Source organism: Mugil cephalus, chromosome 23 (genome assembly GCF_022458985.1).
Source record: "Mugil cephalus isolate CIBA_MC_2020 chromosome 23, CIBA_Mcephalus_1.1, whole genome shotgun sequence".
Classification (NCBI taxonomy): Eukaryota; Metazoa; Chordata; class Actinopteri; order Mugiliformes; family Mugilidae; genus Mugil; species Mugil cephalus.
In genome coordinates, this window is record NC_061792.1 from 10,332,160 (window position 1) to 10,357,188 (window position 25,029).

Genomic DNA, 25,029 nt, shown 5'->3' on the forward strand with positions numbered 1-25,029 from the left:
ACCTGGCCTCCTCCTCTCCTCTCCTTATCTTGCATAACTTCTCCCTAGTGCACGGGAATTGCTTATAAACCCTCATCTGGGTCGATTTAATCATGGTCGATGCTGGACAAGAGTAGTCCTGGCAGGTGTTCTGCTACCATGCCTGTATTCGTAACGCACATGTAGTTGTGAGCGGAGGATTTTCCCGGTGCTGTAATCATCTCCAGCCCTTGAACTGCGACTGCCCTTACGTCCCCTGCCTCTCCGGATCAATCCCTCTCCTCCCTATAATTGGCTGTCTTGTTATCAGAGATTTCTGTCGCGCTCTTGCCCTTCTCTCCAGTCCCTTTGTTCCTCTCTCTCTCCTCTCTGTTCCTGCCAGTTTCGCCCGTTTCCCTGTGATGAATGGGGCCGGGCCTCCCGCAAGCCTGCTGGTACTGAACCAGATCGGCCCGTGGCGATCGGTTAATCCCGAGAGGAAATGTGGGTCACTGGCGTCTATTTTTAGTGAAGCAGGCAGAGGGAAAGCCCAGGTACAACCCCAAATATATATTATCAACAGAGCCAGAGTAAGTAATGTAGAGAGACTAGAGATCGACCGATATGGATTGTTTAGGGCCGATATCGATTTTTCTGAGCCGATATTTGGAGCCGATACTGCCTTCCTCCATTAGGGTAAAAATTATACAATAGTAGCAAATGGTGCAAGTCCCAATTTAACCAAAAACATGAAAATTTAGTGAACTCAAACAATATTTAATGCTCATATCCATGAAAAATAAACGGGTAAAAAGAGGTAGAGCACAAGCAGGGGCGATTTTAGGGTCCTTCTCAGCCAAGTATGTTTAGCTTTTAGGCAGAATTAGTCTTACACCTTGGCTTTAACATCAACACATATTGCTACAACAGTAAAAGTTAAAAAAAAAAAAGAAAGAAAAAGAAAAGAAAACCGGAAAGAAAACAGACTCTGTTAGTGGGGGAGGGGCCATGTATGGGCTGCATGGGTCTGCAGCGTCTCCAGCAGCACAGGGCTGCCTGTGGATGCGCCTGTCTGTAAATATTGCTGGGAAGAAAAAATATGTGTATCGGCCAATACCGATACCAGAAGAAAACAGAAATATCGGCCCGATATATCGGTCAGTCTCTAAAAGGAACGCTTAACCAACTACATATTTAGCCAATAAACCAAAATAAAGATGTCTGTTCTGTTAGGTGTTACACTGCGGTGTTGAATTTCTTGACAGAGTTCTTTAGCGGTGTGTAATTCAAGGCTATGATACAAGGCCAGCGGGGGACGAGTGTTGATGAGTGTATCGCAGCCACGAGGTGTGAGAGCCTGTGATTCATGTGCCCCATCGAGGGACGGCGAAGTATGCTGCCGATTGATTTCCCTTCACAGTGCGCTCGTCTCCACCGCCCAGACACTTGTCAGATTAAGGCTTGAGATCAGTATCATATAAAATAACTGATTTTAAAGCTTCCCCTTCGATAAATCCCCCCCTTCGGTACAAACTGCTTAGGAATGCTGTACTTGAGCGTCGATGCTGTGTGAATTTCCACGTATCCGAAGCATGTGGATCCCCCCTTTGTCGAGGCACTTGTCTCCCGCTAGTACAAAAGGAGAATAATGAGGATTGGCTTCCTTTAGTTCTCTGTGGGCTTTAATTGCTTCGTGTGAATAAAAAGCCTGTTGCTCGAGTCTCTGTGGAGACGCTGAGGGCTCTCCAGTCCACCTCTCTCATTATTAATGAAGTGGCTTTCACTGTTGCCTTCCACAAACAATCTCCACTCCAATTGACTGAACTGGAACATGTATTATTTATGCTTGTGTGTGTGCGTTTGTTGTGCTGCAGGTTTTGTTGTTTGTTATTGCTCTGTCAGACACAATTAATATCCTGGGTGGATTATAGCTGGCGTTCATCTTTATGGAATTTCTTACGTTCATTGTAATTTCCTTTAAATTTCTCTTTTAATTCTCTCCGAGGCTTCAGGGATGTAGTAACTTGTTCCCTCTCTGACCCTTTGAACCCATGTCGTGCATTCCACCGTCTGCTGGGTCAGTCGGGATTTTTTGGCCGCTTCTCGAGCTGTGCATTCAGTGACGCTGAGTATTTACGACCGCATTGCCTTGTCAAAGGTCAGATGAACATGAGACAGCTTTCAGTGTTGCGCCTCATCCGAAAGACGGTGCATGAAATCCTACACCAACAATTCAACAATTAACATGTCGTCTCCTGTGAATGATAGCAGTCCTATTAATATAATATGCTGTAGTGGTTTAATTTTAAATGTAACCAATTTGAGACGACGTAGCAGCAAGACGTGATGCCACTGAGTCTCCGTTTAAGCTTTGCAGAAAGCGCTAACTTCAACTTATATACCAGTTTTTCGTGTTGTTAGGCCAAGTAGAACTAGAGTCATTATGAATAATTTATGCCGCAATTTTTCCTGAATATTGCTGTCATGTTGGTGCACGTCTGGTGCACGGGAGAAACGGAGAAAAGTAAAACGTTCAGCTTCCAAAGCTTAAAACAAAAAAACAAAAACAAAAAAAAAAGCCTTCCTATTGGTGGAAAAATGCATCTCATCAACCAATCAGGAAACGATGTGTCAGTGGTTACTAAGGAAGAGGGAAAAGTTGTGGGAAGGACGCTGCAGCTAAAGAGAAAGATTTTAGACTTCAGATATTATTATTTATACGTTACTCACACCTGATAGTTTTGTAAATGATTGTAAATAGCCTACTTGTACAAAAATGCCTGATACATTTCCTGCATTTTAATGGAAATAGTTATAAATTTGTACCTAAACTTTTGAAATTTACACTTTAGATTTGAATTCCAAGTTATAAAAAACACATTAAAAAATGTTACTTTTTCCTACTTGGATTTTATGGTTCTAGTCTGGTTTTACGTTCATGTGTTAATACAGTTTGTCAAAATGAAACAATAATTGTAAAATGACTCAGTTGAGGTTGTGCTGAAAAGAATGATGCCAAACATGGCAATGTAAAACGTTTTTAAGATGAAATAAAAACATAAAATCAAAAGTAGTGTAACGGAGGGTTAAAGTGGTTATCTGGAAATTTATGGCACCACCTGTGGCCATAAGTAGTAATTACAAGTGTATTATTTGAACTTTCACATAGTTTCTACCTTCAAATGCAAAATGATAGCGGTGTATGCAAGTTAATGTGTAGTAATTTGGTTGTAAATCTCTGCCTCGTTGTTAGCATGCTAATGTGTTAGCTTCAGAGGCTTCTAGATGCCAGCTGTTGCCTAGCAGCAGTGTTTGCTTTACCCACAGATGACGTTAACTCTGTTAATTACTGATTTTAAATGTAAAACACCAGAATATTACAGTCACTCAGATTTCTTAAAGTCTCTGTCTAGATTCTTTGGCGCCGCCTGTGGCCATAAGTAGTAACTACAAGTGTATTATTTGAACTCTCACTTCCCAGAGATCCAGAGAGTTGCCAACTTCAAATTCAAAATGATAGAGGTGGATGTAATTTAATGTGTAGTAGTTTTGTTGTAATTCTCTGCCTTGTCGTTAGCATGCTAATGTGTTAGCCTCCGAGGCTTCTAGACGCCAGCTGTTGCCTAGCAGCGGGGTTTGCTTTACTCAACAGATGATGTCCCACATCTTAATCGCCAGCTCATGTCCTTGAGTTTTGTTTGAAGTGTTGCTAGTGTGACGTTGTGAGTCAGCAGGTGAGACGATTGCACGCGTACAACATAATAGTCATTTAGTTTTTTGTTTTTCTTTTTTGCTAGGCCACAGAAACGGTTAATTGAGATTGAAAAGCAAGTCTGCGGCATTAGAAAGTGTAAAGACATGTCACGAAATGTGCGTGTATTTGTGCAGGAATGTCGCGTCATAAAGCTGTCATCGCTGGGCGATAATCACCATTGTGTCATTCACAAAAGTGACTTAACAGGCATTTATTTCAATACAAATGTGCAAGACGGGCAGATAAAAATGCTTTATATAGGCTTATTATGTAATTATTCTTTTGATATATGCAGCTCAATGTAGTAAATAGTGCAGTTATTATGGACTACTTCCAACCATGGATTGATACATCAGGATAAAGTGAAATAATGAGGCTCATATAAGGGTTTTTAATAGTTTTTAGACCAAAAGAGGAACACAGAATGATAGATTTACCCTGTGATTATGCAGAAGAAACCTTATCTCTCATTCTCTTCTTAGTTTCTACGCTGTATGTGGATGTAGAAGTGATGTTGTGTGTGCCGTGATTTCGTTATGAGCGTACACAGTAGCTTCTTTCTTGAGCATACCGCCTGGGTCCTCCCATTGTTCTGCTTCATCTCTGCTGTTTTAACCCTGAGGCCAGTGGGCTTTTCTCCGTCCCAGTGCACCATCCTCCCCCCACCTCCCCCACCACCACCACCCCCACCAACCCCCTCAGTCTAAAGTGTTCATAATGTATCTCCACAGCTCCTCCGTGATCCCCTCTCTGCTAGTGTGGGTCAAATGCTATTGATATAATCCTCAATATTGGACCGGTGCATTATGTTGCATTTGAGTAGCAGGAGGCTGTTATTGAATGTTCTCGTAGCTGATGGCGGTTCATTATCTGCCCTCTCTCTCTTTTTTTTGTCGAGCAGTGGCTTGTTATGACTGCCGTGTAAAGAGTCCTTATCTCTGTTGTTCTAACAGCTCTGCTCCGACACCGCTGACCTTCATTATCTGCGGATGCAGTCGGACCCTGACGCCAGCGCGTAGCCTGCGCGGCAGCTCGCTCTGTTGACTTTTTACACTTCCCATTTTCTCTCCGCTTGGAAATAACCTCCACGGCGTTGGTCCGACTGAGGTTTAAGTCAAATGTGAATGCTGTAAAGCTGGAAAATTATGTCATTTTCAATGTAGCGCTTCTAAAAACACACGGTGCAGCTACGTCAACGCGAGGTGTGGTGAAGATGGAAATGTCCGATACCTTGATACCGTCAGAATTTTGGAAACCAGAGCAAGCGAAAGTGACTAAATCTAGAGTAAAAACGTTCCCGTTTTTAATCCGTCTTCCTCCTATTTTCAGGATGACAACTGGGGCGAGACGACCACGGCCGTCACGGGCACCTCGGAGCACAGCCTCTCCCAGGAGGACATCGTCCGCATCACCAAGGACCTCGAGGACAGCGTGGGGCTCGACTGCCGCCGCTACCTCACCCGGACGGTCGCCGTGATCCTGGGCCTGCTGGTGTTCCTCACCCCGCTGGCCTTCCTGGTGCTCCCGCACCTCCTCTGGCCGGAGAAGCTGCAGAGCTGCGGGACGGCCTGCGAGGGCCTCTTCATCTCCGTGGCCTTTAAGCTGCTCATTTTGCTGCTGGCCGTCTGGGCGCTCTTCTTCAGACCGGCGCGGGCGGGCCTCCCGCGGGTTTTCGTGTTCAGGGCCCTCCTCGCTGTGCTTGTGCTGCTCTTTGTAGTCTCCTACTGGCTTTTCTACGGAGTCAGGATACTCGACTCACAGGTGAGCTTAGAGGAGGACGGGAGACGGGGGTTGCAGGCATGAAATGTAAAAAGCTATCATTACTTGCTGTGTAATTCCACACAGTCTAAAGATTTGTATCAGCGGTAGCGTGAGTGGGAGAGGTCTCGTATATTGCAGACACATTCATTTTTAATGCCTTAAGGGGCGCAGCAAGATCACAACAACCAAAACACAGATAGTTGTGTTTACAGCTTGAGTCATAATTTAAATTCCCTGTGGGTCGCTCATTCAGAATGCTTGAGGAAAAACACACACAAATAACGGAGTCCTTTGAAATGTGTCTAAATATTCATACGCTCTACATCTAATCTTAATCTCCTGCTTCATCCCTGAAGGAGCGTTTTATGCAAAATTATGTTTTGGAGATGTGTTTGTACTTATTTGTCGTACACATGTTCGATTGACCCCCTTTAAACTTTGCTGGTTGTTTGATTGTTGGGCAGGATGAGAACTACCAGGGCATCGTGCAGTACGCCGTGTCCCTGGTGGACGCTCTGCTCTTCATCCACTACCTGGCCATCGTCCTGCTGGAGCTCCGGCAGCTTCAGCCGTGCTTCTCTCTGTGCGTCACGCGCTCCACGGACGGCGAGACGAGGCACTACAACCTGGGACAGCTCAGGTGAGAGGAACAAAACATACAGGTCTATGATACAGCGATCAGCCATAACATTAAAACCACTGACAGGACACGTAACATTTAAACCATCTGGTGACAACATGATGTTCTGCTGGGAAACTTTTGGACCTGACATTCATTCATGTGGATGTTACTTAGACGTGCACAAAAATGAATGAAATAACATTTTATGAATAGGCCCTATGATGGGGACATGGCTGATTTTAGTGTTGAACACTAAAAATTTGACAATTTTTCTCCTAAATGAACCCCTAACACTGCAGAAAGAATGATTTTATTGTGTCATGGTCAAAAAATGTAGTTATAATGGAAGTCAATGGGACTTTTTTTGTTCGCTAAGGTTACAAGAGGGAAGTAAATTTTAAATCTGATGCGACACAAAAACTAATAATGCAATCAAGTCAATATTTTAGATAATCTTGGTCATATCCAAGGCTGATCTGAGAGCCATCCAACATTAGTTTTATGGAAAACGGCTAATTTTTCATGTTTTTTTAAAAAAAAAAAATAATTCGTAAAAACAACAGTGCCTTCAAGTTATCAAACTGGTATTTAAATGGTTAAAATTCCCCAAAATCATGAATTTAGTAGTTGTGTAAAGTACTGAAGTGGTTTAAGAGATTTATGCAGAATAAATCAGAAAAAAATATTAAACTGTGAAGGTTTTGTAGCAGTTTTCGGGCGTTTTTTGTGTTTTGCGTTGTTTTTAAGGTTCCGACAGTTTTTCTTTTTCCACAGTTTTCTGTCGATCTATTAGAATTTCTATTTAATATTATTTTTTATATTTGTGTAGAGATAGACCTTCTTACAAAAATTGTGCCACATGCACTAACATGGCCAAAATAGCAGCCAAACGAAGAGGAACATTTTTGCCCAAATGGACAAAAATGTCCCCTAAGGTTACCTAAATTGGCTGAAGCACACAGACACTTCAATAAAAAAAAACATATTTAAGCAAAAGGAGAATCAAAATAAAACATTATGTGGCTTTTTCAAGGCATCAGACAAGGCTTCCTTTGTCGTTAGCTTTCTGTCGAAGCTCATTACGGCGAAGAAAACCACATGTTTTCTATCTTAGCTCACATCGCATTCGTCATAAAATAGTCAACAAATTTTGCAGGAGTCGGGGGCATCGAGGGACGGCGTTAGTATCGAGTGCAGCGCGGCCGTATATCCAGGTCCGTGCATGTCGAGATGGGAGACAGACGCACTAAAAGGAAGAGACAAGACAGAGTTAGAGGCAGCTATACTGATAAGGGAGATAAGGATAGAGGAGAACGCGGAGGAGATGTGTGGGCGACATGAAGGCAGAGGCAAAAAGTGGGACACCTCAAGTGAGAGTGATGGGAATATAAGAGCGAACTACTGTAACTGAGTTCATCATAGAGACGGGAGGAGGAATTCATGCAAGAGGGATGATCACGTAGAACAGGGGGAAATTGAGAGTTAAGCAAGAAAACGTGGAGACAAAAAGCCACAGAGATAAATCGACTGATGAGGGGAGAGAAAATGGTGCCAGGAGGGAGGAAAAAAATAAATAAATAAATAAATAGGAGAGGGTGGGAAAGACTTCAGAGAGGAAACTCCTCAGAAAAAGAGCTGCAGTCGGAGGGCGGAGTACAGAGGAAAGACTCAGGAGACCGGAGCGGGGAGGAATCAACGGGAGGGAGTGAAAGAGAAGGAGAGAATAGAGAAGGAGGGATTAATAGTTAATGGGAGGGTAGTGTTGAAGAATCCTAAAATGTATGTGGGAATTGAAGAAAGGAGGGTGTGTTCCTCTTTCTCTTTCTCTGTGTGTGTGTGTAGGAAAGAACAGCTCAGACTAGACCAGCCAGGTTTTTATGGCCTTATCGTCTCTGAGGCAAAACAGGAAGATCCCATTTTTAGCCACATGCGGCAGCTCTCCTGTTGCTCCCTGATAGACCATGTGTAGCCCTGGGCCTCTCTCACACACTCATTGGCTCATTGGCTCGTGGCTAAATACTAAAAACCTGATGGATTTATGGATGGATCTCATTTGACAAGATGACGAGTTTTGCAGGTGGAGTTGATTCATATAAAAAAAAAAAGAAAAAAAAAGAAAGCGCCTCAGGATGGTTGTATTTAAACTGTTTATTTATGCAGCTTAAAGAACAGATGGTGTCTAGTAAGAAGGCAAATGTGGCTATTTGTGCCATTAAATATGATCTGAATTTGCTATAGACCCCTTCATGGCCTACATCACTATGACATCACTACGTTAGCTGGAGGCAAAACAGTAGGAAGCTGGAGGCGAACACTGACTTTCAACCATGAAAATGTCGTCTTGCTGTACTTTTTGGTGCCAAAACTGAAAAATCATAAACACTAACTTGAAATTTGTCACATGCCAGACACTGCCAGTCTCAAACAACTTTGGTTTGGCTTTGGCAATTAAAAGAAAAGATTGAGACAGTCAACAACACTCACACTTCACATCAGATAAGATTAATATGTAAAACATCATCAATTTCAGCCTGGATAACATTATGAGTTAGACTAAATCATGACTGTTAAGTTAATCATTATTTGGGGGATTCTTGTCTCATGCTAACGCTAACTGCTAGCTAATGCAACGTTAGTTGTGTGTTTCAGCTGTGTGTTCAAGCTGAAGTTGCATTTACTATGTTACTCTCCACAGTGGTTCCACTTACTTCTTGTAATATCTTTGTTGGAGAGGCTTCACCTGATAAATATAGACCAGACTTCGTCCCCTCTGTGTCCTCCTTCGGTCAAATTGTCCATCCAGTGAGTGAGAATATAGAGGTCGGTGAATATAGTCCCATCAGTCAGAGCCAACTTTTTAAAATACCACTCACGGTCTTGAGTGTATTAGTGGTTTCTCTAAATTATACGTTTTCCTCGTCCGTTCTTGCCCGAAACAGCTCATTGAAATGTGCTAACCACTGTTTACAAGCTATAGTTTTAGAGATATGTTTGCCTCCAGCTAAGCCCCGCCCCTCAAAAAACATGCCACTGTTTACTCTGAACTCTGAAGTATATATTGAAAAATATTGATATTTTTATCAACATTATGTAACATTATGGGGTCTTAACTGATATCTGGACATACTTATGGCTTCCAGACTAGTATAGTTTATATTAAACTTTAGTATGTAGCCATTATCTAAACCTTTAAGGGAGAAATTATATGTATATACATATACTTCTTTCTATTATACGTACATTTGCCTTCCACTGCCCCATCCTCCTCTTTATTTTTGGTGTTATTGACTTGAAATACTTTATCCCTCTATGTGTATGTTAAGATAGATTTCCCAGTAGGTTCTTTGTGAGAGCCCCAAAGGGCTGAGTCTTTTCTAAAAACAAAAAAACAAAAATATCAAGCTGTGAAACCATTTGCTAAAAATACTCTTGGCACGATTGTTCCAGACTGAGACCGTATTGTACGGCAGAGGAAACAGGCGCGATGACGGCCTGACTAACAGCTGAGGGGCTTTGTACTGACGCAGAGCTGTATTATAAAAGACTGCAAGTGTTGACGAGGTGCGGGAGCTTTTTCGTTTTACTCGGCAAGGAGAAAAAAAAAAAATTAGTTTGACAGTGTGAAAATGTGTGTCACACCAAGGCAAAGTTGCGAGGTGAGTAAAATTAGACTTCGCCTTTGGTTAAAGTCACGTTCTGCTGCCAAGATTGATAAAAAGTCTTGTTGACTCCCAATGAGGAAGTCGTCCATTCTCAGAAATCTGAACTTTTAAAAGTGTGATCGATTTTCATATTGATTTGCTTTGGCGGAAACGGGTCAGGTTAGCGTATGTGTGTGTTTGACGGTGTCGTTGCTGCGCTAGCCGGCTGCCTTGGGGGTGTTGTCCTTCGTAAGCAGTGCCATTCATCCCTGCTCGGCCTGGTCCTCGGCCTGTTGTCCGTCTGCGGCTGCTAAACGTGCAGCTAATTAGCAGCGCTCCCTGCAGACCGCTCAGCCGGACGCACAAACACACAAGTACGTGTGTGCATGCAAAACGAAGCCCGGACACGCTGTGTTTTCTCTGCCAGTCTCTCTCTTTTAGCAGGCGGCGGCCGCTTCTGCTGCTCACATTCCTGCTTTTCTGGCATCCGTCCACAGCCTTATCATAATTAAGGGCCCCCGACTTGAGCCCTGGGGGCCCTGATGGCTTGTCTCTGCGTTGCCTTTGATGCCAATCTGAGAGGAACATTCCCCCCCCCCCCCCCCCCCCCCCCCCCCGTTTGACCGGACACTTTGAATATAGGACTCATTCCTTACGGCCTGGGAGAATAATGGCACAGGGGTGGGGGCCGAACACGTTCACTGCTGGAGACTTCCCGGACTGGTCAACCCTGAGCAGCGACATCGGACTAGAACAGTAGCTTCAAAGTTTACGACCGAACTACAAAGCCGCGTTTCACTTGTGTCGTCCTTTTTCGAGCCGCTTTCGAGATTTTCAGCTTATACGGTTTAGCGTCGTGTTTGTTCAGCTTAATAATTGATTAAAGATGAGACGAGACAGGCGCTGACTCAGCGTTAAGTCACCACGAAACGAAACAATGGTCCTGCCTGTAGCGGCTCTGAATGCTCCATGTGTAACAGAGCTTCTTCGTGTGTGGGTTTTGTTGAGTTGAACCAAGGGCGTTATCTCACTTCTGCTGCCTCTTCGGTGGAAATGAGCACCGCCTCCGGTCGTGCTATGTAATCACCACCCCGTGATCACCACGTCTCTGTTAGCGGACCTTACATGATGTAAATATGTACATTTATATGTGTTTTATTTCTCCAACACGTGTGTGCGATAGCCCTAAGTTTTCTATTTGGGTCTGTTTCCAAGACGCTCACGCATTCATACATCCTTAAGTGGTGCTGGGCAACAGCACAAACACACAAAACAAGGGGAGGAAAACACGGCTGCCGGCCTATTCATAATTCTTCTTTACTTTTAAAAGTGGACGGGGAAGATGACAACACGGAGGCACCGCTGTCCTAATTCCCCGTGATCCGGCATAAATCAGCAAACTCGAACTGCGTGAGTCACACAAACGAGCATAATGACTTTTAAGCTGGTTCAATTCGCAGGCTTAACAGAGCTGTTTCTATTTGGGCATATTTACCCCACAACTACACTTCACTCTGGATAATTATATCCCCTTTTTTTTTTATAAGTCACATGTTCTAGTCTATACAACACAAACATGTGTCTTGTGTCTCCGTTAGCCCCTCGTGGCTGAAGCGGCTGGATGCCTGTGTGGTTCCTACCTGTCTGTGATATAGCGAATGACCCGTTGCTTAATGTAAGTGAAGTTACAAGGGGTCAGCGAGCGCTTTCATCAGCGGGCTAAGAGGTCAAACCGCTGTCAGGCTTCTTTTGGATAATAGGAAGCTGCAGGCTAGCATGCGCCGTTGTTTGTGTATATTGAGTTAGCTCCCCACGTGGACTAAAGAATGACACCGGACAAAGCGAGGGCTACATGCGCATTATTGTGTTTGCTTCCAAATTCCTCGAGTGGTTAGTGGGAAAATGTTCCCCTCAAAACCTGCATGGAGTTGTTATTTCTTCCTCTGTTTTTATTATTTTTACTGTGAAAACTTTAAAGCCTTAAAACCAAAGCAATGGACTGAATCCTCTCTCTTAATCTTTTCCACACATAAAGTATTGTGTAGCTTTAATGTTGTGTTTTCAGGCTTTGTAAAGTGTGCCTTCCTTTGGCTGTGTTATGTAAAAAGCTGCACAGCTAACTACCCTAAACCATAGGTCTTGAACAGGGGGAGTCACAAAGTCTTTGGTTTATTAGACTTTTTTTTTTTTAAATTTAAATTTCTTTACATGCACATTAAAGTGAACATATTGTAGTGAAGGGATAAGAAAGGCTGTAGTGTACTAAACTAAGTGTGGTTGCATTCTTAGCACAATTACTCGGTTCATTTTGTAAAATTAACAATGGCGTCTTTTTGTTTTGCCTCTATTGCAGCTCGCTTTCAGGAACTCGGAGGCTGCATACCGTAAAAGACATTAATGACATGTAACATGTGACAACATCCTGCTTGTGTACTGTTGGTTTAAGAGCGCTGGGATGTGACAGACAAGACCGGGCATGCTCCCTGATCCACGGCGTAAAGGATCAGGATGTTAGCGGGGAGGACACATCTTTACTCCTTCTCCTCGCACCTTTTTTCTTTTCCTTGTGTCACCTCAGTCACTTACTTCAACATTTTTCAGACCAAACACCCCCAAAACGATGGAGCGTTTAAGTAGGGACCCCCTACCTACTATATGTGTTCTATATTAAACTTGGCCTAGTGCTATGCTATATTATGATCGTTTTGCATCAAGTATGAAGCTATTCAAATAATAGCGTACACACAGATAATTCTTGTTGTTTTTGAGTCGGCGTACACACAGATAATTGCAAGGAATTTGTTTCAGGTTTAAAGAATTAAAAAATTAAAAAAAAAAAAAAACAATTAGCCAAAGGTATTTAAAAGTATGAAGCTATTCAAATAATACACAGGTTGAAATATTCATTTTTTTATTCAGTAGTTTGCTGATGGGTGCTAGCTGCACTGTTAGCTTCTCTTCTGCTAATATCACAGCATGCGTCTTGGATTTCACCTGGCGACTAAACAGGCCAATTGCAGGGAATCTGACAGAGGCAGTGTGTAATATGCAGCCATGTAATTGGCTGAGCAGGGATAGGGGCGGAGCTTACTGTGTACAGGAGGCTTAGATTGACAGGTCTCGGCTACTGTGGCACTGAATGAGTGAAGTGCAACCTGAAAGATAAAGTCTTCTGCCTCTGCTTGTAAAAAATATTGGATTTGTGTTAATGTTTATTGAAAAAAGTTTAAATTTGTGCGGAAAAATTTAAAAAATGTATAAAAAATGTCTACTCAACCAAAGATTTTAAGGCCCCCCTGCAGTACCTCCGCAATCCCCTAGGGGTCACTGTTGAAGACCTATGACTTACTTCCTCTTTCAGTACTATAGTGTCCTTTCTTGTTGTTTTTGAGTCAACGTACACACAGATAATTGCAAGGAATTTGTTTCAGGTTCAAAGAATTTCAAAATTTAAAAAAAACAAACAATTAGCCAAAGGTATTTCAAACTTATTCTGGTATTTACGCTCATGCTCGCACAGATCTTCCACCGCCACTGCCATAAATTATTTTCTACCTTACTAATAGGTTTCTTTTAAAGACGCAAACTCTGCAAAGGTCGTGTTTTCAGTGGAATTAAAATGTCGACAGACACGTCCGCAGGCTGACATGTTTAATCCCCGCATGATGATAATGTACATGTTGAGAGAATGTGATCCTCCGCCCACCCATACGTGCCCTCAGATATAACCGCAGTCCAAGCGTCTTCTCGATAAACTTGTCTCCGTGTCTCTTCTCTTTGTCCCACACCGTGTCTCGTCTTTTCCTTCAGGCTACAAACCACCTCTCGCTCACCTTGCGGTTCTCCTCCGAGGCCTATGAATATAAATTGCTTTAATGGTGCTACGAAGAAAAAGCATGCATCTGGTTTGCTAAAGAGAATTGTGAAACGTGTTGCTACCATTTATTTGGCCATTTATGTTTTATTTCCATCTCTGCAGGATCTGTCCTCTTTCACATGTGCAATAGTTGCTCTTTATGTTTAAGTATTAACGTCAGATGCTTCAGCTAACCCCCTCCTTCCACCACTCCCTTACTACTTTGCTAGATTTTTATTTTTTTTGCGGTTGTTGAAAGCCTTCCAAGAAAGTGTAAGAGGTCTTTTGGCTAATACCTCCCTCTCATTTTGCCCTCGTCTACCTCTCCCGCTATTCTTTTATATTCAGGTTGTAGAATTGCTACTGGGATTTCACCTAGTATTTGCTAATACGAGTCAAAAAAAGACCTGTGGCTAATGTTTCTCACGCACCTTCTCTCCTGACACTCGGAGCTCAAGCTCTCACACCGGCACAGAGCTACCTGGATTTGAACATCTCCCCTGGCTATAACTTCTCGTTAATTCCCCCGTCTTCTCCTCCTCAGTATTCAGCGGGCGGCTCTGGCTATCATAGAGCACTACTACTGTGACTTCCCAGTCCATAACCCAGCCTTGCTTTCCGCCTCCAAATCCCGCGCCGCCAAGCACCTGGCCGGCCTCAAGGTCTACAACGTGGATGGTGAGTTCCCAGCAGCCCCTGCTGAGGGTGAGTGGGATGCTCCATGTTATGTCTTTGTCAGTGCTCTGATTTGTCTGCTTTTATTTCCTAATGCTGGTTTTCTTGGGCATAGCATCTGCTGGTGTTAATTCTTGCAGAATTAAATAATTCATATTACTATGTGATTTAGTTGACTGTCACGGATTTGTTTTTCTGAATAAGTTCAAAGTGTTGATTAATTTATGAATTATTTAATCAGCTAAAGCTTGATTGCTAATTTTTCTTTTAAAAAAAAGCAATTGGACCTGGTTAAGTCTTGCATGAGGTGGCAAGGACTTCACGATACAATATGTATCACGATACTTGAGTCACGATACGATACATTATTGCAATATTATGATATTAAATGCAGCTTAAAATACAAGATGTATATATTGTGTATATGAGATGACAATAATAATTAATTGGACAAATTGAGACAAAAAAACAGATTATCCATTTCAAATTTATTGCACTGTGAGGTGCAGAAGTCACAAAACGTGATTATTTGTTTTTTCTTTTAAAATCGATATCACACCTGAAGAAAAAGTATCGCGATACATTGCCATATCGATATTTTTTCTAACTCCTAGTCTTGCAGAGGTTTCACTTTTCTGTGGATTTTGCTGCTCTGAACTGTACAAACTCAAAGTCCAGTTGCCTTTTTTTAGCTTTGTTTTTACCACAAACTGTAAGTATCTTTGATTGAGGCATGGATGCAAATAGATCCATGAAGATGTTGTATCTGTTATCGTTACCAGAAGATAGTTAAAGTCAAACTTGCCTGTCCAGCACATCCAACAGATGTTGGTTTGGTTTGAGCTCCGGAGGAATTTGGAGGCCAAGTTAACACCTTGAACTCGTTGTGTGTGTGTGTGTGTGTGTGTGTGTCAGATTGTTCCATCTTAACATTTTTGCAACATAACAAGTTTGAGGACAAAACCACTACCCTCTTGTAATACTAAAAATATATGCCAGTAAAAAAGACAAATTTGACCGTTTTTCTCCTAAATGAAACCCTAATATCCCAGAATGAATTATTTTATTGTGTCTTGGCTGAGAGTTAAAAAAAAAAATGTAGTTATAATGGAAGTCAATGGGACATTTTTGTCCGCTAAGGTTACAAGAGGGGAGAAAATTTTAAATCTGATGCTAAACAAAAAACTAACATTAGATTTATGAAAAATAGCTAATTTTCCATATTTTTTTTTCATAAAAACAACAGTGACTTCAAGTAATCAAACTGGCATTTAAAGGGTTTAAATTCCTCAAAAAGATTGAATTTTTGGTAGTTTTGTGAAGTACCGAAATGGTTTAAAGAGCTTAATGCATAAAAAATCTGAAAAAAATTTGAATCGGTTAAGTTTTAATAGAAGTTTTTGTCCGCTAAGGTTACAAGAGGTGGTAATTGTTTTTCAGTGTTCTGTTGACCTATTAGAATTTTTTGTTTTTTTTGAATTTCAAAATTTGTGTAGCGATTTTTTTTTTTTTTAATTTTTACAAAAAAATGCGCCATATGCACTAACAGCCAAAATGAAGAGGGAAATTAAGTCTTAAAGACATTGATGGTGGTTTGTCAGGTTTTAGCCCATTAACTACAAATCCAAGTACCGTTATAGGGAATGTGTAACTTCTCTCATTCAAAAGCGCTAGCAACTTCAACAAGACGCGGCAATAATCCATCTCCAGCTCGCTTCAAGTCCCTGCAGGTCGATCCTCTACTGTACTGGAATGCACTGAAAAGCCTGGAAGGAAGAAAATCGATCTGCAAACAAAGCATAATTGGAAAATTGTCGACAGTAGCATAAAGCACAGGTGATTTGTAGTTAATGGGCTGCGACATGCAGAAAACACAAGTGTGGTCATTTGATACCCGCCTCAGGACTCCCTCCGGTACTTTTTCGAGCAGGTGGTTATTTCAAAGCGCCCGGCTGATTTTTCTCCTCTCTCTCGTGTGTCTCCTCACACCGACGCTAACCCCTTAAGAGACCTTTAGAGCTAAATTGAAAGCCTACCTTTTGGACAGTGAGTAAACACTTACTAACTCACTACTTCTGATGTGTCACTCCCATTCACACTTCGCATGCCACAGGTTGATGAAAGAGTTACGACAGCTGGTTGAATGTAACACAAACCCTGTACTAAATTATCGCTGCCCCTTAAGTGTACTCAAGCTTCACTTAAGTGCACTAACTTCACTCCCCCCCTCTTCTTCTTTTTCTTTTTTTTCCTGCTGCCATTTGTCTCCTCCGTTCTCTTACCTCCTCTCAAATGTTAGCGGAAGACAGCGGCGGAGATGACTGATAAATCAATACCTATTACACCGGCAGTCTTGTCATTTCTCTCTCTCGAGTCTCATCTTCCTTCATTTTCATCCTGCTCCAGCTGCTCAGGGACTCACTCTGACTCACTCTCTTGTATTTATTTATTTATTTATTTTTCTTTTACTTCCCATCCGCTCCCTCTTCCTTTCTGCTGCCACATTATAATAAATAATTCCAATTCAGGGACAAACAATAATCTTTCCCATGATTGAAAAGTGGTGAAGCCTTGAGCGCAAAGCAGCCGTAACACTCAATTACACGGTGGCCAAATGGCTCCAGGGTGGTTTAGGATGCTTGACAGGCTGTTTTAGGGCAGGGCGGTGTGACCAAAAATGTATGTACAGTACTTTGCAAAATTTTGGCGGTATCACTGTGTATTACGGTATTTGTTTTTTTCATGCACAATCACGTGTTCACAACATTTTCTACTGGTTCAGAGAGGAATTAATACAGTAGACTGACTAAAGATGGACTATTTTAATGTGATGATGAGTAAATATTGTAGAATAAACCCACACTAGTAGTAAAACAGGTTTGCTTGGCCCCATGTTAGCACTGACTGCTAATGTGAAAATCCTGGGACATTTACAGCTCCGAGATATATAAAAGAAGTAGTTATCCAGATGTAATTAAGAAACAGAGACATCACGGTTTATTTTGACATATTTATTACTATTTAAACAGCTAAGTAACGCCAAAAGCAGCGCGATCGGTTACCGTAATAATTATAGTGTGCGCGCAATATTTTTTCTCATTCATAAAAAGCAAAAACTGGGGACACCTTCGGGGACACCTTTAGGTCGTCCAAAACTCGGACTGTCTCCTGATATCGGGGACGTCTGGTGACCCGAAAGAAACCCACAACAACCGACACAGTGCCTGTTTAGTCTTCTCGTTCTACCACGACTCACAGTGACGCGGTCGCACCATGCGTGATTAGATGCGCTACACTGAAAATGGTCCGGTCTGAAAGAGGGTGCGGCGGGCGCCACGTTCCGCACGCGGTGTAATCAAACACACCGGTATGACGGTATATTAAAAGTAAATGCAGGTGTAACACCCAGCTCTAGTCTGAGTGCTCTTTGTGTACTTGCACCTGTATATGTAAAAAGAATTACCTAGCATGTTATGTCATTTAATTTTGCACAGCTAAATCTCAAACTCATAGTATTTTCAAAAAGACCATCTCCTCAGTTCTAAAATTTGCCATCTCTTGGCTTTTTAGAATAACATTTATCCGCTGTAAATTCCATCTAAGTGCGGTAATACCGAGAGTAAGGCGGGGGTGAAATCTCCCTCCACGGCTTCCATGAATTATTCTGCCGGTGCTCGATCCCTGCCCCGACATTAATAATTCAACCATCCCTGCCTCCTTTTAACCGGCATTTCCATCAGACGTGGTTCGTCAGCAGCCTCCGATCCTAAATCTAAAAATGCAAACTTTTGAAGTTGCCCGAGACACTTATTTAATTGGATGCCCTGTGGCTTCTGAAAGCTCAGAGCTGCAGAGTGTTAACAGCCGTGGTAGAGTGTGTGTGTTTGTGTGTGTGTGTGTGTGTGTGTGTGTGTGGGAGGAGGGGGTAAGGTTTTTTAAATGAGCACGGTGCTCTGAACAATTAAAAATTACGACTATCCCCATCAGCTCCTGGCGTTTTAACGTTGCAGGTAATAAAAGGAAATGGACCGCGGTTTATGTGCATTAATAATCCACCCCCCCTCCTTCCACTTTCACAGCAGCTCGCTCCTTCACATTGCACTTTGTGTCATCACCAAAGATTTGTTCCTTCCCTCACTGTTGTCCCCAGGTCCCCGCAGCTCTTTGTAACCTCAGAGATCAAGTTAGACTCCCATAAACCGGCCGCATCTTCCTATTAATGTTTTATTATTTAACGCCTGCGCAGGTCCAGGAAACAATGCAGCTGCAGGACTCGTCCACTCCCAGTCCAGAGCTATGATTGCCGCCGCGGCCCGACGCAGAGACACGAGCCACAACGATCTGTACTACGAGGAGGCCGAGCACGAGAGGCGCGTCCGCAAACGCAAAGCGAGGTGAGACAATAAAGTCACGCGTCCACTGTTCGCAACCACGTCACGAGACGGTAGTTGAAATCTTGCTGCGTGTCCTCCCAGGCTGGTGGTGGCAGTAGAGGAGGCCTTCACCCACATCAAGCGCATGCAGGAGGAAGAGCAGAAGAAGGCTCCCGGGGACGTGATGGACCCACGGGAGGCGGCGCAGGCCATCTTCCCCTCCATGGCCCGGGCGCTGCAGAAGTACCTGAGGACCACGAAGCAGCAGCACTGCCACAGCATGGAGAGCATCCAGCAGCACCTGGCCTTCTGCATCACCAACAACATGACGCCCAAGGTTAGACATGAGTTTACGTAGTGCGAAAATTACTCAGAAGATGATGAAAATAACTGCTATCCCTAATTTGTCCATTATTTTAGTCAGAGAAGAAGACAGAACCCAACACTGAGACCCAGGACTAAACTAGATTTATTAAATGTAAACATTCCCCTAATTGACTCTTTGCACTGAAACAAATGCAAAAAGTTTGGAGTTGTTGTTGTTGTTATAGGTTATTGTGCTGTTATCTTACTGGATTGGTCCATTCGAGATAAAATTGGGCTGCATATGGCCCCCAAACTAAAATGAGTTTGAAACACCTGCCTTAAACCATGGGTTTTCATCATGGGGTCCGCAACCCCTAGTGGCTCAATTGAGGTACTGCAGGGGGTGTTGCAAAATTTTTGGTTGATGAGACATTTTTTATACATTTATTTATTTTTTATTTACTCTCCCTCAAACACCCAATGTTGCAAATGTATATTTGGACTTGTGTATTATTTGAATAGCTTAATATTGAATGCAAAACTATATATATTTATAAATATCGCTAGTTTAATATAGAACATATATAGTAGGTGGGGGTTCCTGCTTAATCTCTCCATCAGTTTGGGGTCCTTGTTCTGAGAAATGTTGCCTTTTCTCAAGATTTTCTAACTCTGCTGTATATATTAATGCGTTAATAATATTATTTTCTGTTGTACCAGGCGTTCCTGGAGAGCTACCTGAACCCGGGTCCGACCTTGCAGTACAGCCGGGACCACTGGTTGGCCCGTCAGTGGACGCTGATCAGCGAGGCGTCGGTCACCAGCGGACTAAAGGACGGCTCCCTCTTCCTGCTCAAATGCGTGGACTTCAGCCTGGTGGTGTCGGCCAAGAAGATCCCTTACATCCAAATGTCAGAGGAGTACATCGACCCCAAATCACACAAGTTTGTCCTACGGCTACAATCCGAGACCTCTGTGTAGCACTCCACATGTTTTTTCTTTTTTTTTTTATTCCTTCCCCCGCGATGCGTTGCTCTCAAATGTTTTCATTTTGGGTTTTGCAGTTTTTATTTTTAAATTTTTATATATATATATATATATTATATATATGAATCTATATATCACACACAGTTGAATATATTGATCTTTTAATGTTGGATGAAAAAAAGAAGATTTTTTTGCTCACGGTTGTTGGACGTGGTTGTGTGCACATATGTGTGAGTGGATGTGTGTGTGCTTGTGTGTCAGTTTGGGTCAACACAATCACTTCTTTTTAATTTTTTTTTTAAGCGTTTGAGATGCTGGAGCCAAAAAAAAAAACTAAAAAAAACAAACAAAAACAAGACTCTGCGGTCTCTGCGTTGGACTTCTTCTGTGTGATGGACGGACGGACGGAAAGACAAACCACTAAGGACAGTCTGATGGAAACAATTTCGCCTGTGGTGTTGTCTCGTCTGCAACACTTGGAAGTATTTGGGTCGTGTTGGATGACAGTGAAATGGTGTCTAGGGAAAATCAAATGAACCAACTCAAATGCACATTCATGTATAAGAAGTTGCCTAAAACGTGGGGGCATGTGCAGATACACTGTCGCCCCCTTTGAGCAGCCAAAGTGTGACTCCTTGAATTATTTTGGTGCAGGATTCGTCGTCTCCAGGTGCGTGAATCTGAAATATACCCCCCCCACCCCACCCCCCCTCCAGCTGGGAACGACACGGTGTAAAGAAACATCAGAGTGAACTCGGAATGAACCGGACAAAACAGGAGACGTGCCCAAAAAAACATTTGCCCTTCCCTCAACGGTTCAGTAACCTTCTCAGGGGCTTTTATGTCTGCCACATCTGCCTGACGTGATGGAAAGGGAAGGCAGCGGGGAGGAGACGCTGAGCTGCGATGATGTACTACTGATTCTCCAGAACAGAAGTCGCTGTCTGGATTACGCCGCATCCAGTCCGAATAAATAAATTCTGTAAAAGTCTGACAAAGTTTTTAAAGAGTGTCCGAGGCCACCGTGGTTTTAAATAGAATAATGTCCATTTTCGTAGCTGCCAACCTGATGTGTTTTTTTATTTTTATTTCCAGCAGAAAGGCTAGAAATAGGGAGGAAAGATGGAGGCCGAGAGGGTCCTGAGTCTGGCTTCAAACCCAGGTATGTTACATCTTAACCGGTAGATGAGCAGGTTTCTCTAGACAGCAACTAAACACCTGATTCATTTGCTTTAAAATTAGTTTTTAAAGGCATCAGGGTTTTATGACTAGATATTATTATATATTCTGATAAATCATCAGCTGCAGGGTGGAACCTCCTCTCCCAACTGGACCGTCTGGTTTTCCCTCCTCTCGTTGCCTCGTCTCACCTCTGTTGTCTGACAAACATGCAAATCCCTCGAGGTCGGGCCCTTTTGCGGAAAGCTCAGAAGGGAGTCGTCTTTCTTGGTATTTCTTTGAACCGATAAATACAAATAAACCCACACAAATTGCGCATTTAAAAAAAAAAAAATGATCAAGATTACGTGCGTTAGTCTTTTCCAGCCACAGCTGAGCTGGTAAATTCCCTAAAGTTGTAGAAATGTTGCTCATTTATAGGTCAGTCAAGCAGAAGAAAGCTGGGTTGTCCCGTACTGCCCCCTGGTGGCTGGTAAAACTAGGATCGTCACTGAGAGGCACGTTTACATATAGTCATACTTTTTTTTTTTTTTTTTTTTTTACCAAAAACGTTCACTGTAAAACGTTTCCTCTTCAACTCCAACTCTTTTATTATGAAAAGCACCTGCCACTGGTTATATTTTGCACCTACTGACAGACGAACTTTGTATGTGACTGTGCCTCCTGTTTTTACACTGTATCTATTTATGTAAACAAGCCTGTGTGTGTGTGTGTGTGTGTGTGTGTGTGTGTGTATGCAAGGCATTCCAGTTCACATGACCAGCCTCTTCTTCTTCTTCTTCTTCCCCTCTTCTCCTCCTCTTCTTCATCACCACCACCGTCTGTTGCCAGGTTACACTCCTCTGTCATAGCTCCTTTTTTTTTTATTTGTTGTTGTTGTTGTTGTTGTTTTTTTTCTAAATGGAAAGCTTTACGATGACGACGTGACATTGCAATGTAAGACATGGTTCAGTCTCACCGCGTTAGCGTTTGTTAAAAAAACAAAATGAAAATAAACATTTTTATGAAGATTTGTAAAACCGCCGACTTCTGACTTCTCAAGTGATCCACTGATGCTGCAGCGTTTTCTCACTGTTTAACGACCTCAACCTCACGTATTCCTATAACATGTAGGCTTTCATATCCCAGAATGCCTCTCGGTTCGCAAAAGGAAAGTTTTAACCCATCAAAAGTATGAAATATTTCATGTAAAAACAATTAAACCAAATGTTTTAACTTTTAAATTCCAATCTTTCATCAATGAATCAATCAATAAAGGCCTTATTTTTACATGACGCATATTAGTAATAGAGTGTTTTACTGAAGCTATATGATGACTTATGCACATTTAAGAAGTTAACATCCTTAGATTCACCAAAGAAAGAAAAGATTGTATCTTAAAATGGTGTCAAAATAAAGTTTGGTTCATTTTAACCTAAATTACACATACTTTAATCCACTTCATGGCCTACGTCATTGTGACGTCACAACGTTAGCTGGAGGCACAACAGAGGGAAGCTGGAGGCAAACACTGTTACTTTCAACCATGAAAATGTCAACTTGCTTTATTTTTAGTGCCAAAATCAAAAACACTAACTTAAAGTTTGTCACATACCAGCCACTGCCAGTCGTAGACAACTTTGATTTGGCTTTGGCGATTAAAAGAAAAGACTGAGACAGTCAACAACGCTCACACTTCACATCAGGTCAGATTAATATGTAATGCATCATCAGTTTCAGCCTGGAAAACTTTATGGGTTAGAATAAATTGACTGAAATTATGTTCAGTTAATCATTATTTGGGGGATTTTTATGACATGTTAATGCTAACCGCTAGCATTAGCTGCATGTTTCAGGTGTTTCCACGCAGAAGTTGCATTTACTACATTACCCTTCACAGTGGTTCCACTAACTTCTTGTAATATATTTGTAGGGGAGGCTTCACTTGATAAAGACAGACCAGACTTCGTCCGCTCTGTGTCCTCCTTTCAAATCGTCCATCCAGTGAGTGAGAGTGTAGGGGGTCGGTGAATATAGTCCCATCAGTCAGAGTCAACTTTTTAAACACTCACGGTCTTGAGTGTATTCATGTAATCTCTAAAATATTTTCCTTGTCCATTCATGCCAAAACAGTCCATTGAAATATGCTAACCACTGTTTGCAGTGTTTGAGTTTTTTTTTTTTGCCTCCAGTTAAGCCCCGCCCCCGGTAAAAAACAACACATTGTTTATAAACCATGAAGGGGTCTATAAAATACATTTTTACACATTAATTCCTCTATTAATGTTTAGTATGTGTTTCAAACTCTTGAATTTAGTACATTTTATTCTTCCATGGAAGAAAAAAAGAAAGTAAAAAGAATTAAATGGGTTTGGATGCAGGTTTTTAAAGGTTTTACCTCGTAAGTCTTGAGTGCATGGATATATAGATCACAGGTAGATGGAAAAAAAACCCTGAAAAACATATAATTACTTTCCACTTCTGCACATTATATGCAGAGGCTAAAGCGTTAATACAATAATTTCACTCTCACAGCGGGTCAGCTTCTCTAGATAATGCATCCTGTTAGATCAAGAAAGCGACTCCATCGTCATTTAACGGCATTCTGAGATTATATATCTATCTTAACTACATCTGCCCCCAGCTGTTTCATTTCCTTCCTCTCATTCTCCCGAGCTAATAAGTCCTCTGTTGAGTTCATCAGCTCCTCCACATGCGCTGGTTTGCTCCTCTGGCTGCAGGCCTGCTAACACTCTCCCCTGTCGCTGCGTATTAAGCACCAGGTCCAACTATGTGACATGCCCGAGCGAAAACATCAGCTTTTTTTTCTTTTTTATTATTATCATTATTTTGGTGACTTTTCTGTTGTCATGGAGCTCACTGGTAATTGGCCGCCTGTCAGAGCTGCGCCCGCCGTGCCTCGTGGGTAAATGAATGTCGGTGTCCGGCGCTGGAAACGAACAGCCTCATCCCTCTGCGAGCCCAGGGGCCGGGGGTGGTGGGGGGGCGGCCGCGAGGCGAAGCCGCCTGTCGGAACTCATCCGTCCCCGGCTTAATTCCTCTCTCTCGTAGCCGCCTGCTCCTTGCAGGACCAGGACAAGGAGCAAGAGAGATGGGCGGAGAGGTAAATGAGGAGCATTTGCATCTAAATGGGATGTTTTCTTCTCCTCAGTCCAAGCTGCCTCTCTATTTCTTCTGTAATGACTTGGTTATGTGTAGATCAAAGCGTGAGAGGAAATCTCTCTGGCTGATAGTAGCTTCAGGTTTGGAACAGAAACCTCAATACATCTTGTCTTTGTTCTGTTTTATATCGAACCTCTAATGTGATTGTGTCATCCTTCACCTGCACCCTCCATCACGCCTGACTTTCAAAGGAAATCTGTAACCGTTAAGGGTGACACGTCCACTTGCCACATAGTTTAAATCCCACACCATGATGCAAACATCCTGTTGACCCGCTGTACCTCATATACCTCCAGGGGAATAATAACTCTTGCGTGGCCTTGTTTTATTTATTCATGCTCAGTGTTGTGGGTTCCACTCCTTCCTTTACCCAGTTTGTTGGGCCCTGGTGGGCGAACCTCAGCCCCGACCTCCCCCAGCCTCAATGTCCACGTCCCTACTCGCATTAGGAGGAGTAACATTTGTGAATTATTTATGCGATTTAATAATTGACAAAGTTCATTGACTGGGGAAAGAAATGTGCCATTCTAATGTTTGGAGGATTAGTCTGGACTCTGTTAATGGAGGATTAATAATTAAATAATTACTGGAACTCAAACAATCAAACATTAACATTTATTATTTGCACAATACTGTACATGCACCAAGATTAGTAACTACCTTAAAGCTGCTACAATAATTATTTGTATGTTAACAGACGTCTAATTAGAACAAAAAAATCATCACCTAACTCATTGAATGTTTTCCATTTTCAG

The 25,029-nt window shown here is 42.3% G+C and overlaps 1 protein-coding gene across 4 annotated transcripts in view; it reads left to right on the forward strand.

The window, feature by feature from the left end:
* LOC125000788 (vang-like protein 1) overlaps positions 1-22,131 on the forward strand; it is a 48,935-nt gene extending 26,804 nt beyond the window's left edge. For 3 of the 4 annotated variants that reach the window (XM_047576471.1, XM_047576474.1, XM_047576473.1), the window contains 6 exons: positions 5,042-5,473; positions 5,938-6,113; positions 14,137-14,297; positions 18,514-18,661; positions 18,743-18,977; positions 19,667-22,131. In XM_047576471.1, the coding sequence (XP_047432427.1) occupies positions 5,042-5,473; positions 5,938-6,113; positions 14,137-14,297; positions 18,514-18,661; positions 18,743-18,977; positions 19,667-19,927 (1,413 nt within the window). In that variant the 3' untranslated portion in view covers positions 19,928-22,131. The remainder of the gene's footprint in view (positions 1-5,041; positions 5,474-5,937; positions 6,114-14,136; positions 14,298-18,513; positions 18,662-18,742; positions 18,978-19,666) is intronic. The other variant, XM_047576472.1, reaches the window with a different exon arrangement.
* The last annotated feature ends 2,898 nt before the right edge of the window (positions 22,132-25,029 follow it).